Source organism: Oncorhynchus mykiss, chromosome 29 (genome assembly GCF_057628025.1).
Source record: "Oncorhynchus mykiss isolate SJ-2025 chromosome 29, ASM5762802v1, whole genome shotgun sequence".
In the NCBI taxonomy this organism is placed as follows: Eukaryota; Metazoa; Chordata; class Actinopteri; order Salmoniformes; family Salmonidae; genus Oncorhynchus; species Oncorhynchus mykiss.
Window position 1 is genome coordinate 17,415,679 of NC_143050.1, and position 17,123 is coordinate 17,432,801.

A 17,123-nucleotide genomic window follows, 5' to 3' on the forward strand; every position below is an offset into this window, starting at 1 on the left:
TTCAATTACTCCAAAGAATATACTTCCTTCAGACTGACATTTGGCATTACCTGATTTGACATATAGTATCTTTGTGCTATAAACTTTATTGAGATAATGGCAAAAGGCCATATTTAATAGATTCCTAAAATTATTTTTACACATTTGTTTCTGATATATACGATATATAATAAAATAGCTTTATGGTCCATGTTAATAGTATCTAAAATATGATGTGTGAATCCATTTGATATCATGTATGAATGAATTTGACTTTGTGAACCCCCCAACTCCCTATGGGTATGACGGCTTTCTCAGTGAGGTTGTTTCACAGAAGTGGCTACCTCAGAAATTTTAGTGACTGCCCCCGCCCTAAAGCCAACAATGTTAGAAAATCATATATGCAAATAGGTCATGGAGTACAAAGCTTATTCAGAATTCAATAACTTTAGACTGGTGGTTTAATGATGTTTATAACAAATGTCCCTTGGAATATCATGGAACAAGACTTCACTCATTATACATCTTATGGGATCTCTGACTTGTCAGTGTCTTCACCGCAGTGGCCTCTCACTTGGTTACTGTTGGCAACATTCTTGAGTCGTGGCAGCGATGGTGATGACCAGGAATGGGAGGGGACTGTTAGTCAGGGCTGGTTGGGGGGAGCTGGTGACCAGGGATGGGAGGGGACTGTTAGTCAGGGCTGGTTGGGGGGAGCTGGTGACCAGGGATGGGAGGGGACTGTTAGTCAGGGCTGGTTGGGGGGAGCTGGTGACCAGGGATGGGAGGGGACTGTTAGTCAGGGCTGGTCGGGGGGAGCTGGTGACCAGGGATGGGAAGGGACTGGTGGTGTGAGCCAGGGGGGGATAGCTGGAGCTCAGGGCTGGTTGGGGGCAGCTGGTGACCAGGGATGGGAGGGGACTGTTAGTCAGGGCTGGTTGGGGGGAGCTGGTGACCAGGGATGGGAGGGGACTGTTAGTCAGGGCTGGTTGGGGGGAGCTGGTGACCAGGGATGGGAGGGGACTGTTAGTCAGGGCTGGTTGGGGGGAGCTGGTGACCAGGGATGGGAAGGGACTGGTGGTGTGAACCAGGGGGGGATAGCTGGAGCTCAGGGCTGGTTGGGGGCAGCTGGTGACCAGGGATGGGAGGGGCCTGGTGGTCCGAGCCAGGAGGGGATAGCTGGAGGTCAGGGCTGGGTCTGGGGAGGGTTTCTTGCTGGCCCTCCAGCAGGCATTGATGAACATTCGGGACAAAGAAGAGTAGGACACCTCCGACCATGGGAGGAACCCCAGCCAGGTAGAAGGCCATGTGGTAATCTCCAAAGTGGTCATGGAGTAGCCCTGCGAAGACACACAACTCATTATCACACAGAGAGGCACCATTGAGGAGCACTTCAAGGTGATTCACACAGTTAGAAACATGAAACAATTTACAATAAGGCTCATGTGCATACAGTACTGATGATACTAATATATACTGAACAAAAATATAAACGCAACATGTGACAATTTCAAAGATTTTACTGAGTTACAGTCGATTTGAAATAAATCAATTAGGCCCTAATCTATGGAGTTCACATGACTGGGCAGGTATGCAGCCATGGGTGAGCCGGGAGTGCAGAGGCCCATTCACTTGGCAAGCCGACACTGGGGAGCCAGGCCCACACTGGGGAGCCAGGTCAAGCCAATCAGAATGAGTTATTCCCCACAAAAGGGCTTTATTACAGACAGAAATACTCATCAGCTCATGAAACATGGGACCACCACTTTACATGTTGTGTTTATATTTTTGGTCAGTGTATATCCAATTGATATGTAAGGGTTACACAAGGGATACAGGATAATACAGACATTTTGCATCAAAACAGTAATAATTTGTATCTGAGACAATGACACAGTGGGTTAGTGGCCATTTGAATTACTGTCCGAAAGGAGGTGAGACCTGCGAGGGGGGGTCCGGCAGTCATGGGGAGGGCCATTAGGCCCATCAGGTAGCCGATGGCCTGGGAGGCTCTCTGGGGGCCCACCAGTTCAAATGTCACAGGGGCCATGAGGGTGATGACGCAGCCGTCACACAGCCCCAGCAGTAGACACACTGCAACCAGCCCCTCAAACCTGACACACAAAGGGACCAGCATAGACGCCAAGCCAAGCACCATGAAGGAGCCTGCCTGGAGGAAGATGACAAGGACGGGGTTAAAGAGGTTTGTACACCACTATTTCATTCTAATCCTGTTCAACATTTAGTTCTAAGCACAACCTTAGAGTGTACAGTCGCTACACCATCCAGGGGAGGACTGTGTTCCTCTCTTATCTAGTCACGGTACTTCCTATGCCACGGAGTGTCAAACTCAATCAGCGCACATGCCATATTAAAAAAACACAAGGAATTCACGGGCCAGACATAACCTATTATGTTTGTTTTTACAAAAGAAAGTGCATACAACTGGCCTTTGTTTTACTTGAAAAAATATGGCCCTTTATAATGTCTGCATGATGCTGTATACAGCATTTTAATGAAAGACCCACACACACGAATATTAATCTATATAGCATTTCAACAAGTTAAAACAAAATAAGGAGCACTCAAATCATTGCCCCGATGATAGAAATGTGTTGTGCCTTGTGTTTGACGCATGTCCCATGTTTTTGAAAAACAAAAGCAAAAATGATAAACACAAATAGGTGCTGAGTGACGTAAAAAATCCAAGTCCAGGTCTGAAAATGATAAAGCCTTTAAAGTGTGGGCTAAGTCATTATTAAAATACACAGAGGTGTATCGGCTTACGCCTTCCCCAGGGTGTCTGAATGTCAACTTGGCACCTGTTATACTTTTCCTTTTCCTTTTCAATTACTATTCCCCGTCAAGAGTACCTGAGGTTGTTTTTGGAATACTTCCTGCTACTTTTCTGACTTCCTTTATGAAAATCCATGTGCACACCTCTTCAAATGAGTGGATTTGTAAAAAATTGAGCACACATGCATGCAATCTCCATAGACAAACATTGGCAGTAGAATGACCTTACTGAAGAGCTCAGTGACTTTTGAACGTGACAATGTCATCGGATGCCACCTTTCCAACAAGTCAGTTTGTCAAATTTCTGCCCTGCTAGAGCTTCCCCAGTCAACTGTAAGTGCTGTTATTGTGAAGTGGAAATGTCCAGGTGCAACAATGACTGAGCCACGAGTGGTAGGCCACACAAATTCACAGAACGGGACAGCCGAGTGCTGAAGCGCGTAGCACGTAAAAAAAAAGTCTGTCCTTGGTTGCAACACTCACTGCCGAGTTCCAAACTACCTCTGGAAGCAACATCAGCACAATAACTGTTCACCGGGAGCTTCATGAAATAGGTTTCCATGACCGAGCAGCCGCACACAAGCCTAAGATCACCATGCGCAATGCCAATCTTCGGCTGGAGTGGTGTGAAGCTCGCCGCCATCGGAGAAGTAGAAACGCGTTGTCAGAAGTGATGAATCACCATCTGGCAGTGCGATCGACGAATCTGGGTTTTGGGATGAATTGGGGTGAATTGGAACGCCGACTGCGAGCCAGGCTTAGTTACCCAACATCAGTGCCCGACCTCACTAATGCTCTTGTTGCTGAATGGAATTAAATCCCAGCAGCAATGTTCCAACATCTAGAGGAAAGCCTTCCCAGAAGAGTGGGAGCTGTTATAGCAGCAAATGGGGGACCAACTCCATATTAATGCCCATGACCTTGAAATGAGATGTTTGACAAGCAGGTGTCAACATACTTATTTTTGGTCATGTAGTGTATGTTCTGTTGGATGTGGTTTACCTGAAGGTAGATCTTGCGTGCCCCATGGAGCAGGTCTCCCAACCTGCCAAACAGCAGGCGTCCTACGCAGGAGGTCACCCCGATACACACCAGGAGGACCCACTCCTTCACTGGCGTCTCCACAAACTGCTCCTCCACAAAACTCATCTGATAAGAGGCATCAGTAGGATACACTGAACCACTGGCCAGGTATTGTCGAACAATCAGTATTAACAAAAGGTAAGGCCAGAGTTCAAAAAGGGAATGGGAAGTTCGTAGAGATTGCATTCAAGTTAAAGGTGCATATGTCAGATCAATCGGAAATTACCTTTAAATGTCACGTGTTCTACAAAACGCCTCAGATTAAATCCCGTCCTAAATGATACAATTTTTAATAATTACACAGCTAACTCACCAGGTAAATGTAGGGCATAAAGTTGCCCAGCATAGCCGTAGCCACCCCAAAAGCCCACACCCTGTAATTAGGGAGGTGAAACACTCCCAGGTTGCAGTACCTCCTGGTCTGTGTCAGGCCCTGCTGCCAGCCACTGCTCAGGTTGGCAGATGAAAGCTGGGCCGTGTTAGTGGACAAATTCCTGTGGTAAAGGCGTGAGCAGAAGGAGAATGCCAGGGCTGCCTGGATTAGCATGAGGGCACTGAGGATCTGAAAGGTGGTGCTGAGGCCCAGCGGTGTCCCCACCTCCTCCAGCAGGGCAGGCAGGCTTATGGAGAAAACACTGCTGCCTGCCATCACCACCCCGTTGACCAGGCCGAGGCGCTGAGGGAAGTAGTGTCCCAGGGTCACCAGAGAAGGCAAGAAGACAAAGGAGGAGCCACAGCCAAACAGAACCCCATAGGTGAAGTACCACAAACCTAACGACCTTGGAGAGAAATACACAGTGACAGCAGCAATATAATGAAAAGACTTAAAATTCTTGAAAATTCATTTAAAATATATCACTAGGATGTTCAGATTAACCCGTTTTTATTTGTACAGTAATTTATTGAAGAAAAGGTGCTAGAAAGAAGCATCCTAAGTTACATGGTGAATGAACTTGTCAGAAGTCCCAAGAAAGCCACAAGGGCCCCACAAATGGCTGTCACCCTGCAGCCAACGTGATCAGTGACAATACTGACCAGGGGGGAGCAGAGAAAGACCATACCCATGGCCAGAGCACCAACCCAGGCTGAGGAGAGTAATACAGCAATAACACAGTAATTAGGTATTTTGCAGGAGAATCATAAACTGGATTGTGTGCGTGCATGTATGTTTGCATGTATGTTTGTGAATGGCCATTAATCTGTGCATAGCGGAGCGGCCCCATTGACGTCATGCTTTATCAATGTTTGGAGACGCACAAATTAAACAAATCAAAGTTTAAATCGATCAACTATTCAGAGTTGTCTGAACAATACTGTAGGTACCCAAGCAAAACTTTCCTCTCACCTATTGCAAACTGAGAAACGTCATTATTTGAGTCCTCGTGAGCTTTAACAAGCATCATATGTATGATTCCAAAAGACTTCTGAATCCCAAAGATTGATCCATTGCACCAGGTGGCTGCCAGGACAACAAGCCAGACGAACCGTCCCTCTGGGAACCACTCCAGGTCGGGAGCTGAATCTGCATGGGCACATGAGACAATCTGAGATGATGAGTCCTTGTTTTCCTCTGTCTCACTGTCAGGACGACTGCCATCTCTTTTCATTTCTTCATGCTCGTAATATGATAAATATGTTCCTAAGGACTGTGCAAGGCCTGGATCAGGTTTCTCAGACTGTGTTTTTTGGCTCTCCATCCTCTGAGATGCTGTCTCCAATTATCAGACCTCTCATTTTCCCATCAACATTGTGTTCATATCCCTGCAGGATGTCTTAGCTTCCCAGCATGAACCAATGATCCAAATCAATGCTGCTGCATGGGCATCACAGAGGATGTGAGCAAAGAGTAAAGATAGCAAGTGTTACGCTCAATCATTAACCACAACGAAGAAGCGTCATGGTCATATTTGACCTTTATTTAAGCAGGGAGTCACCATTGAGACCAGGGTCTCTTTCACAAGGGAGCACTGCATGTACAATTTCAATGACGAAATACAAAAATCTGAATAAAACAAGTAAAATACAGCACAATACAAATATTAGTGCTGAGCCATTAGCGCTGTATGAGGTCTGTTCGGTATCAGTTCGATTATTTTAAAAATAATCACAGTTTTCGACTTCAGTTTCAATATTTTTTTCGGACATTAGACATGCATTATCTGGGTTGAATGCTGTAACAACACAGAATAAAATAATTAGGCCTAATACAAGTCCCATGTGGACGTGACTGCCCATGAAGGCTTATTATTTATTAACCATCATTTATTCATATTACTTTACTTTAATAAAATATTTCAGATGTGTATATTACTGACTTTATTATTTAATTCCAAGTTATCATCTCATCTCTATAGAGCTGCTGTCTATGCTGTCTGACAAAATCACTATTTTAGTAGTTCTTCAAAGTAAATAAGGCTTTTATGACTGCTGAATACCAACTATCAATCACTTAGATCATTTATTGTCAGGTAGAGATATACCGAGAAGAAACTTTTCTCTATCCCGCAATGGATTATGGTCAATCTAGTTAATTACCATGTTTTCTTCGCTAAACAACGTACAATATTGACCTGTTGGAAACTACAACTCCCTACTACATCACACAGTTTGGGCTTCATCCATTGAGAAACTGCAATGAATAAATGCACATTGAGCTCACAGAAGAAAAAAATTAACTAAATGCTATTCAAATAACCGATGTCGGTTAATTAGTTGTTTAAAACCCCCAAAATAACGACATTTCAGTTAATCGCTCAGCACTAACAAATACTCAAAAAAAGGTTTAGTCCAGGGTGGATTCATGTCATTTGTAATCGAATTTGCTAATTGAATTTGACTGTGTAACTTTGATGCATGACCCTGGTCTCTCTTTCTCATTCCCCTTGCTGAGCCCGGCCTCATGGGCATTTTGCTTTCCCCTTTCCATTGACTGTTCAATTAGTCCCTCTTTGTGCTTGGCTTATCCAGAACGTGGGTGTTTAGAGTATGTGACGAATCAAATAGGCTTGTAGTGATGCGGTAGGGAGCTAACGCACTTCAGTGGTAGAAAAAATGTTTTGTTTATTGCTGCATTCAAAACAACTGGGAACTCAGAACTCTGACTTCAGTGCGTTCAAAACAACTGGGAACTCAGAACTCTGACTTCAGTGCGTTCAAGACAACTGGGAACTCAGAACTCAGAACTCGGACTTCAGTGCGTTCAAAACAACTGGGAACTCAGAACTCTGACTTCAGTGCGTTCAAGACAACTGGGAACTCAGAACTCTGACTTCAGTGCGTTCAAGACAACTGGGAACTCAGAACTCTGACTTCAGTGCGTTCAAGACAACTGGGAATTCAGAACTCTGACTTCAGTGCGTTCAAGACAACTGGGAACTCAGAACTCTGACTTCAGTGCGTTCAAGACAACTGAGAACTCAGGAAAAAAATGACAACCGACTCGCAAAAATCGTTTTGAATTGTCGTATAACTTGGAATTCCAAGTCAGAAACTCAGGCATCTTTCTAGAGCGCCGACTTTCCAACCTAAAGAGTTCCCAGTTGTCTTGACAGCACCATTAAACAACAAGTATGGCATTGCACAATTACACAAGGACCACAGCTTGTGAAAAAAGTTATCTTCACAACAATTTAAAGATATATTTGCTGTCTCTGTACACTGAAGAGAGTTTAGAAAAGTTCAATTGAATTGTGGAGTGGAAAGGAGATCGTTCCTTAAAGCAGAAAAGTGAATGGATGAAATCTGGTCGTTGGAGGAGTTGCTGCTACCTAATGGGGAGGACAACAGTCCATGCGGATGACTGGACTATCTGTATGCCTATGAGTTGTTCTCCTCCTTTTCAAGCGATATGTTTATCCTAGGCTGCCTGTCAATTCATAATCTGATTAAAAAATATTTCACTGTGTAAATTCATTGAGTAGGCATATATATACAGTGGGGCAAAAAAGTATTTAGTTAGCCACCAATTGTGCAAGTTCTTCCACTTAAGAGAAGCCTGTAATTTTCATCATAGGTACACTTCAACTATGACAGACAAAATGAGAAGAAAAAAATCCAGAAAATCACATTGTAGGATTTTTAATGAATTTATTTGCAAATTATGGTGGAAAATAAGCAAGATTTCTGGCTCTCACAGACCTGTAACTTCTTCTTTAAGAGGCTCCTCTTTCCTCCACTCGCTACCTGTATCAATGGCACCTGTTTGAACTTGTTATCAGTATAAAAGACACCTGTCCACAACCTCAAGCAGTCACACTCCAAACTCCACTATGGCCAAGACCAAAGAGCTGTCAAAGGACACCAGAAACAAAATTGTAGACCTGCACCAGGCTGGGAAGACTGAATCTGCAATAGGTAAGCAGCTTGGTTTGAAGAAATCAACTGTGGGAGCAATTATTAGGAAATGGAAGACATACAAGACCACTGATAATCTCCCTCGATCTGGGGCTCCACGCAAGATCTCACCCCGTGGGGTCAAAATGATCACAAGAACGGTGAGCAAAAATCCCAGAACCACACGGGGGGACCTAGTGAATGACCTGCAAAGAGCTGGGACCAAAGTAACAAAGCCTACCATCAGTAACACACTACGCCGCCAGGGACTCAAATCCTGCAGTGCCAGACGTGTCCCCCTGCTTAAGCCAGTACATGTCCAGGCCCGTCTGAAGTTTGCTAGAGAGCATTTGCATGATCCAGAAGAAGATTGGGAGAATGTCATATGGTCAGATGAAACCAAAATATAACTTTTTGGTAAAAACTCAACTCGTCGTGTTTGGAGGACAAAGAATGCTGAGTTGCATCCAAAGAACACCATACCTACTGTGAAGCATGGGGGTGGAAACATCATGCTTTGGGGCTGTTTTTCTGCAAAGGGACCAGGACGACTGATCCGTGTAAAGGAAAGAATGAATGGGGCCATGTATCGTGAGATTTTGAGTGAAAACCTCCTTCCATCAGCAAGGGCATTGAAGATGAAACGTGGCTGGGTCTTTCAGCATGACAATGATCTCAAACACACCGCCCGGGCAACGAAGGAGTGGCTTCGTAAGAAGCATTTCAAGGTCCTGGAGTGGCCTAGCCAGTCTCCAGATCTCAACCCCTTAGAAAATCTTTGAAGGGAGTTGAAAGTTGCCCAGCAACAGCCCCAAAACATCACTGCTCTAGAGGAGATCTGCATGGAGGAATGGGCCAAAATACCAGTAACAGTGTGTGAAAACCTTGTGAAGACTTACAGAAAACGTTTGACCTCTGTCATTGCCAACAAAGGGTATATAACAAAGTATTGAGATAAACTTTTGTTATTGACCAAATACTTATTTTCCACCATAATTTGCAAATAACTTCATAAAAAATCCTACAATGTTATTTGCTGGATTTTTTTTCCTAATTTTGTCTGTCATAGTTGAAGTGTACCTATGATGAAAATTACAGGCCTTTCTCATCTTTTTAAGTGGGAGAACTTGCACAATTGGTGGCTGACTAAATACTTTTTTGCCCCACTGTATATATATATACGCCATTCAATGCAGTATTATTCCTAATAATTACTCTTCAGCTCTTGGAGTCTAGACTAGGCCTACAATAGCTTGTTGTACACTTATCTTATTTCAAGCATTTCCTTTTCTACTACTAGCCTACCGCCTATCTAGGAGAGATTCCAGCTTTCTCTTGCTTGCTGAATGTAAAATACGGAAACCTAAAGAATTGGCTGTGAGTTTGAAAGGAGCAAAGGCAGTGATTTCAGCATGAAGCATTCCAAGCAGGACGTTTTAGCTCACATCACTGCAGTTTACAGCCCTGGCCAATAATAGTGTAGGCCTACTCACTAGATAACAATGATACATTCCTCATTGCACTGTGTTGTGGAAGCTTACAGTTAGAATAATGTCTAAAAACGTAGGACTAATCAATAGTGGAGCTTTGCATGGCCGAGCCCCCAGGGACTGCAGAGTGCAGCCTGGAGGAACGTACAGATCTGACATTTCATAATATGTTCACTTTGTTTCATTGCACTTTGACAGGTAAATATCTAAGAACTAGATAATATTTAACTTCTTCGGCTACACAACTCTGGCGCCTCTCTTCCAGTTGTTCCCGTGCGCAATAGGTTATAGCCTAGGTTAGGCTACGGACAATAGGCTATAGCCTAGGTTACGGACAATAGGCTATAGCCTAGGTTAGGTTACGGACAGTAGGCTATAGCCTAGGCTACGGACAATAGGTTATAGCCTAGGTTAGGTTACGGACAATAGGCTTTAGCCTAGGCTACAGACATTAGGCTATAGCCTAGGTTAGGTTACGGACAATAGTCTATAGCCTAGGTTACGGACAATAGGCTATTAACTTTCAGTTACTGGCCCAACACTCTAACCACTAGGCTACCTGCCGCCCCTTAAACTTAACCCCTAGCCTAGCCAATGTTAGCCAGCTAGCCAATGTTAGCCACCTAGCTAGAATTCATATGTTTTGCAAATTCGTAACATATATTACATTTAGCAAATGTTCAACATATAATAAAGAATTGTTATTCGTGACATGGACATCAACAAATTAATACATACTGTTAGAGTTGCGTAAATTCGAATCTGGTACCGGGATAAATATGACAATGAGTCTCCAATTGTATACTATGTATTTTTTATTAGCTAAGCAATAAATGGCAAATGCAACTTTCGTATATACGGGCTCACTGTAATACCACGCAGGGCAGAACAGAGAACTGACAGGATGTATGTAAACAGTGTTCTTATACTGTGATGGACATAGTTCCAACACGTCTTTTGGCCTATCACAGTAGAGACTGAGCGCCTCTTGGCGCTTCTTGGAGTCCTCCCTCCGTCGATGTATAGATTCTTACTGTTCTGGTATTGCAGACTAGTTATAACAGTTGCTCAGTTCCTGCTATTGTGTTGTTCAGTATTTTTCCATCTCAGTTAAACCTTGTGATGACCACCCCTCCCTAGACCTGATTAACCACAACTTTGTAGGATACAGCAAGTAACACCATGTGCTCAATATTGTCACATACAAACACAAGGACAAAGCATCTGCTGGGCTGTTATCTACAGTTTTGCAACATGCAGGTCACACCATGTTACTCAGTTCTTGTCACACACACAAACAGGCAAGTAGATGTAGCAAGCAGTTGTTTAATCTCATGATGATGCTCAAGTGCACAAATGCAGATACCTCACACAGCCAACATCAGATAATATTTAATCATATATATGGTAATGGCTATAATGTAAAACACAGAATCCCACAATCCCCCTTTTTCACACCCCCAAATAAATATATATATGTGGTCCATCTGAAACATTTTTGTGAGAATTAGAGAACCGCATACACTGTGTATACAAACTTAAGAACACCTATGACAGACTGAATAGATGAACCCAGGTGTAAGCTATGATCCCTTGTTATCACTTATTAAATCCACTTCAATCAGTGTAGATGAAGAGGAGACAGGTTAAAGAAGGATTTTTAAGCCTTGAGACATTTTATTTTATTTCACCAGGTCGGCCAGTTGAGAACAAGTTCTCATTTACAACTGGGACAAGGCCAAGATAAAGCAAAGCAGCGCGACAAAAAAAAACACAGTTACACATGGGATAAACAAATGTACAGTCAATAACACAATATACAAATCTATTCACAGTGTGTGCAAATGTAGTAAGATCAGGGAGGTAAGGCAATAAATAGGCCATAGTGGTGAAATAATTACAATTGAGCAATTAAACACTGGAGTGATAGATGTGCAGAAGATGAATGTGTAAGTAGAGATACTGGGTGCAAAGGAGCAAAAAAATATATATGGGGATGAGGTAGTTGGGTGGGCTATTTACAGATGGGCTGTGTACAGGTGCAATGATCAGTAAGCTGCTCTGACAGCTAATGCTTAAAGCTAGAGAGGGAGATATAAGACTGCAGCTTCAGTGATTTTTGCAATTCATTCCAGTCATTGGCAGCAGAGAACTGGAAGAAAAGGCAGCCAAGAGAGGCTTCAGGGATGACCAGTAAAATAAACCTGCTGGAGCGCGTGCTACGGGTGCGTGCTGCTATGGTGACCAGTGAGCTGAGATAAGGTGGAAACCTAACAAAGACTTATAGATGACCTGGAGACAGTGGGTTTGGCGACGAATATGTAGCCAGCCAACGAGAGCATACAGGTCGCAGTGATGGGTAGTATATGGGGCGTTGGTGACAAAACAGATGGCACTATGATAGCAAATTGGATGCAGTCTGAATAGAGTGTTGGAGGATATTTTGTAAATGACATGGCCGAAGTCAAGGATTGGTAGGATAGTCAATTTTACAAGGGTATGTTTGGCAGCATGAGTGAAGGAGGCTTTGTTGCGAAATAGGAAGCCGATTCTAGATTTAATTTTGATTGGAGATGCTTAATGTGAGTTTACAGTCTAACCAGACACCTAGGTATTTGTAGTTGTCCACATATTCACAACCATCCAGAGTAGTGATGCCAGACGGGCGGGCGGGTAGCGATCGGTTAACTTCTTCGATATAGGGGGCGCTCTTTTAATTCCCGTTTCAAACAAGATTCTGTCACGAAAAGATGCTCGACTGTGCATATAATTGACAGCTTTGGAAAGAAAACACTCTGACGTTTTCAAAACTGCAAAGATATTGTCTGTGAGTGCCACAGAACTGATGTTACAGGCGAAACCCAGATAAAAATCAAATTAGGAAGTGCCGCATTTTTTGAAACCGCCTCATTCCAATGACTCCTTTTATGGCTGTGAAGGAGCTAGGAGTCAGCTTACGTTTTCCACAAGGTGTCTACAGCATTGTGACGTATTTGTAGGCATATCATTGGAAGATTGACCATAAGAGACTACATCTACCAGGCGGTCGCTTGGTGTCCTCCGTTGCAATTATTGCGTAATCTCCAGCTGCAGTATTTTTCCGTTTGTTTCTGATGAGAAGCCAGCTGCCACCACTGATAGATTATTGAATAGATATGTGAAAAACACCTTGAGGATTGATTCTAAACAACGTTTGCCATGTTTCTGTCGAAGTTATGGAGCTAACTTGGAAAAAAGTTTGCTGCATTTTCCGGTATTTTTCTTAGCCAAACATGATGAACAAAACGGAGCAATTTCATCTACACAAATAATATTTTTGGAAAAAAATGAACATTTGCTATCTAACTAAGAGTCTCGTCATTGAAAACATCCGAAGTTCTTCAAAGGTAAATTATTTTATTTGAATGCTTTTCTTGTTTTTGTGAAAATGTTGCCTGCTGAATGCTAGGCTTAATGCTATGCTAGGCTATCAATACTCTTACACAAATGCTTGTGTAGCTTTGGTTGAAAAGCATATTTTGAAAATCTGAGATGACAGTGTTGTTAACAAAAGGCTAAGTTTGTGTTTCAATATATTTATTTCATTTCATTTGCGATTTTCATGAATAGGAAACGTTGCCTTATGGTAATGAGCTTGAGGCTATGATTACGCTCCCGGATACGGGATTGCTCGTCGCTAGAGGTTAAAGAGCATGCATTTAGTTTTAGTTGCATTTAAGAGCAGTTGGAGGCCACAGAAGGAGTGCTGAATGGCATTGAAGCTCATCTGGATGTTTGTTAACACAGTGTCCAAAGAAGGGCCAGAAGTATACAGAATGGTGTTGTCTGTGTAGAGGTGGATCAGAGAATCACCAGCAGCAAGAGCGACATCATTAATGTATACAGATTAAAGAGTCAGCCCGAGAATTGGACCCTGTGGCACCCCCATAGAGACTGCCAGAGGTGCAGACAACAGGCCCGCCGATTTGACACACTAAACTCTATCTGAGAAGTAGTTGGTGAACCAGACGGGGCAGTCATTTGAGAAACCAAGGCTGTTGAGTCTGCCGATAAGAATACGGTGATTAACAGAGTTGAAAGCCTTGGCCAGGTCGATAAAGACGGCTCCACAGTATTGTCTTTTATTTATGGCAGTTATGATATTGTTTAGGACCTTGAGCGTGGCTGCGATGAACCAATGACCAGCTAGGAAACCAGATTGCACAGCGGAGAAGGTACGGTGAGATTCGAAATGGTGGGTGATCTGTTTGTTAACTTGGCTTTAGAAGACTTTAGAAAGGCAGGGTAGGGGTTGCAACAATTGCAGCGGATAATTTTAGAAAGAGATGGTCCAGATTGTCTAGCCCAGCTGATTTGATTGGGGTCCAGATTGTGCAGCTCTTTCAGAACATCAGCTATCTGGATTGGGGTGAAGGAGAAATGGTGTCAGTGTCTTAGAACTTTTTGGAGTTTGTGCTGCAGGATGCAAATTTGTTTGAAAAAGCTAGCCTTTGCTTTCCTAACTGCCTGTGTATATTGGTTCCTAACATCCCTGAAAAGCTGCATATCGCTGGGGCTATTCGATGCTAATGCAGTACGGCACAGGATGTTTTTGTGCTGGTCAAGGGCAGTCAGGTCTGGAGTGAACCAAGTGTAGTATCTGTTCTTAGTTATACATTTTTTGAACGGGGCATACTTATTTAAGATGGTGAGGAAAGCACTTAAAGAATAACCAGGCAACCTTCTCTTCCAGGAGAGCCGGGCCAGGTCGATTAGAAAGGCCTGCTCGCTGAAGTGTTTTAGGGAGAGTTTGACAGTGATGAGGGGTGGTCGTTTGACCGTGGACCCATTACGGACGCAGGCAATGAGGCAGTGATCGCTGAGATCCTGGTTGAAGACAGCAGAGGTGTATTTAGAGGGCAGGTTGGTCAGGATGATATCTATGAGCGTGTCCGTGTTTACGGATTTACGGTTGTGCCCGGTAGGTTCCTTGATAATATGTGTGAGAATGAGGGCATCTAGCTTAGATTGTAGGACGGCCGGGGTGTTAAGCATATCCCAGTTTAGGTCACCTAACAGTACAAACTCTGAAGATAAATCGGTGGCAATTAATTCACATATGGTGTCCAGGGCACAGCTGGGGCTGAGGAAGGGTCTATAACAGGCGGCAACAGTGAGACTTATTTCTGGAGAGGTGGGTTTTTAAAAGTAGAAGCTCAAACTGTTTGGGCACAGACCTGGATAGCAAGACATAACTCTGCAGGCTGTCTCTGAAGTAGATTGCAACTCCACCCCCTTTGGCAGTTCTATCTTGGTGGAAAATGTTGTAGTTGGGGATGGACATTTCTGAATTTCTGGTGGCCTCCCTAAGCCAGGATTCAGACATGGCTAGGACATCCGGGTTGACGGAGTGTGCTAAAGCAGTGAATTAAAAACACTTAGGGGGGAGGCTTCGGATGTTAACATGCATGAAACCAAGGCTTTTACAGTTACAGAAGTCAACAAAAGATAGCGCCTGGGTAATAGGAGTGGAACTGGGGGCTACAGGGCCTGGGTTCACCTCTACAACACCAGAGGAGAGGAACAGAGGATAAGGGTACGGCTAAAGGCTATAAGAACTGGTCGTCTAGTGCATTGGGGACAGAATAAAAGATTTCTGGGCATGGTAGAATATATTCAGGGCATAATATACAGATAATAGTATGCAAGTACAGTGGGAGGTAAACCTAGGCGTTGACTGACGATGAGAGAGGTTTCGTCTCTGGAGGCACCAGTTAAGGCAAGTGAGGTCTGCGCATGTGTGTGGGGTGGGACAAAAAGAGCTAAGGCATTTTTAGCAGGACTGAGGGCTTTACAGTGAAATAAAACAGTAAGAACTAGCCAAGACAGCAGTAGACAAGGCATATTGACATTAGGCATAAAGCAAACACAGGTGTTGATCAGAAGATCTAAGACAACAACGGGTAAATGGCGATGAATAGGCAGAGCGGGTTAGTGAGGTACATACAGAACCTGAGTTTGAGGCCAACAGGTAAATAAAATGAGGTACTGTGTCATTGAAACAGTCCAGGGTTCATCAGCTGTGTAGCCGAGTGATCATAGGGTCAAAAGAGCAACAATAGATGAGTCAGGTTGATGTTCGGTAGTCACTACTACGCTAGGCGAGCAGGGGACACAGCGTTCAGAAAAGCTAGCTGGCCGGGGCTAGTAGATGGTTCTTCGGCGACGTCGCAACAGAATAGCCTGTTGAGACCCCCTCGGACGGTTACGTCGGTAGACCAGTCGTGATGGATCGGCGGTGCTCCGTGTCGGCAGTAAAAGGGTCCAGGCCAATTGGCAAAATAGGTATTGTAGTTCAAGAATTGGCTGAAGGACCTCTTCGGCTAGCCGGGAGATGGGCCTAGCTCCAGGCTAGCTCCAGGCAAACTGGTGCTTGATTCGGGACAGAGATGTTAGCCAGGAGAAGCCACTCAGGTTGATGCTAGCTAGCTGTGATGATCCGGTGTAAAGGTTCAGAGCTTGCGTTAGGAATCCAGAGATGTGGTAGAGAAAGCAGTCCGACATTGCAGTCTGATATTGCGCTGTGCAGACTGGCAGGAATTGACCAGGCTGAAGCTGGCTAATGTCCGAGTTAACGGTGATGACCTCTAGCAGTGACTAATTGACTACTAGCTAGTTAGCTGGCTAGATTCTGAGAAAGTGTAAAAAATAGCAGATCCAAACCACATTGGGTGAGGAGGGTTGCAGAACAGTATGTTCAGTTCGTAGATGGAAATTGAGATTAAGAATATATACAAAGAAAAATGATATATACACAGGACGGTACAAGACAAATAGACGTCTGACTGCTACGCCATCTTGGAAAACAAAACATGGGTTGTGTATGTGTGCCATTCAGAGGGTGATTGGGCAAGAGAGAAGATTGAAGTGTCTTTGAATGGGTTATAGTAGTATGTGCCAGGTGCAGCAGTTTGTGTCAAGAACTGCAATGCTGCTGGGTTTTTCACACTCAGCACAGTGCACGCTGACACGGTCACCAGGTATACGGTGTTGCTTCCGGGTTAAATGGGCATTGTGTCAAAAAAAATCAGTGCGGCTTGTTTGGGTTGTGTTTCGGAGGACGCACGGCTCTCGACCTTCGCCTCCCCCAAGTCCATACAGGAGTTGCAGAGATAAGACAAGACTAACTACCAATTGGATACAAGAAAAATAACTATGGTCCACCACCCAAAGGACATCCAGCCAACTTTCAAAGATATTTAGTAAAAATCAAAATAACTTCACAGATCTTCATTGTAAAAGGGTTTAAACACATTCCCATGCTTGTTCAATGAACCATAAACAATTAATGAACATGCACCTGTGGAATGGTCATTAAGACACTAACAGCTTACAGACGGTATTAAGGTCACAGTTATGAAAACTTAGGACACCAAAGAGGCCTTTTCTACAGACTCTGAAACA

The 17,123-nt window shown here is 43.8% G+C and overlaps 1 protein-coding gene across 1 annotated transcript; it reads right to left on the bottom strand.

The window, feature by feature from the left end:
• Window positions 1-436: 436 nt before the first annotated feature.
• Window positions 437-5,699, bottom strand: LOC110510022 (monocarboxylate transporter 8). The gene is made up of 6 exons (XM_090226280.1): window positions 5,204-5,699; window positions 4,799-4,943; window positions 4,172-4,637; window positions 3,778-3,924; window positions 1,921-2,149; window positions 437-1,319 (listed from the first exon to the last, which is right to left on the bottom strand). Exons 1-6 carry the CDS (start codon window positions 5,553-5,555, stop codon window positions 1,006-1,008), a joined length of 1,653 nt encoding a protein of 550 aa, XP_090082406.1. The 5' UTR covers window positions 5,556-5,699; the 3' UTR covers window positions 437-1,005.
• Between the last annotated feature and the right edge of the window lie 11,424 nt (window positions 5,700-17,123).

Coding starts and splice junctions, on each gene's coding strand:
- LOC110510022 (XM_090226280.1), bottom strand. CDS start 5,555: ATGGAGAGCCAAAAAACACAGTCTGAGAAACCTGATCCAGGCCTTGCA. Junction 3,925..4,171: donor TTATGCCCTACATTTACCTG/GTGAGTTAGCTG, acceptor GCCTCTTATCAG/ATGAGTTTTGTGGAGGAGCA. Junction 1,320..1,920: donor TGCCGGACCCCCCCTCGCAG/GTCTCACCTCCT, acceptor GTGTCTTCGCAG/GGCTACTCCATGACCACTTT.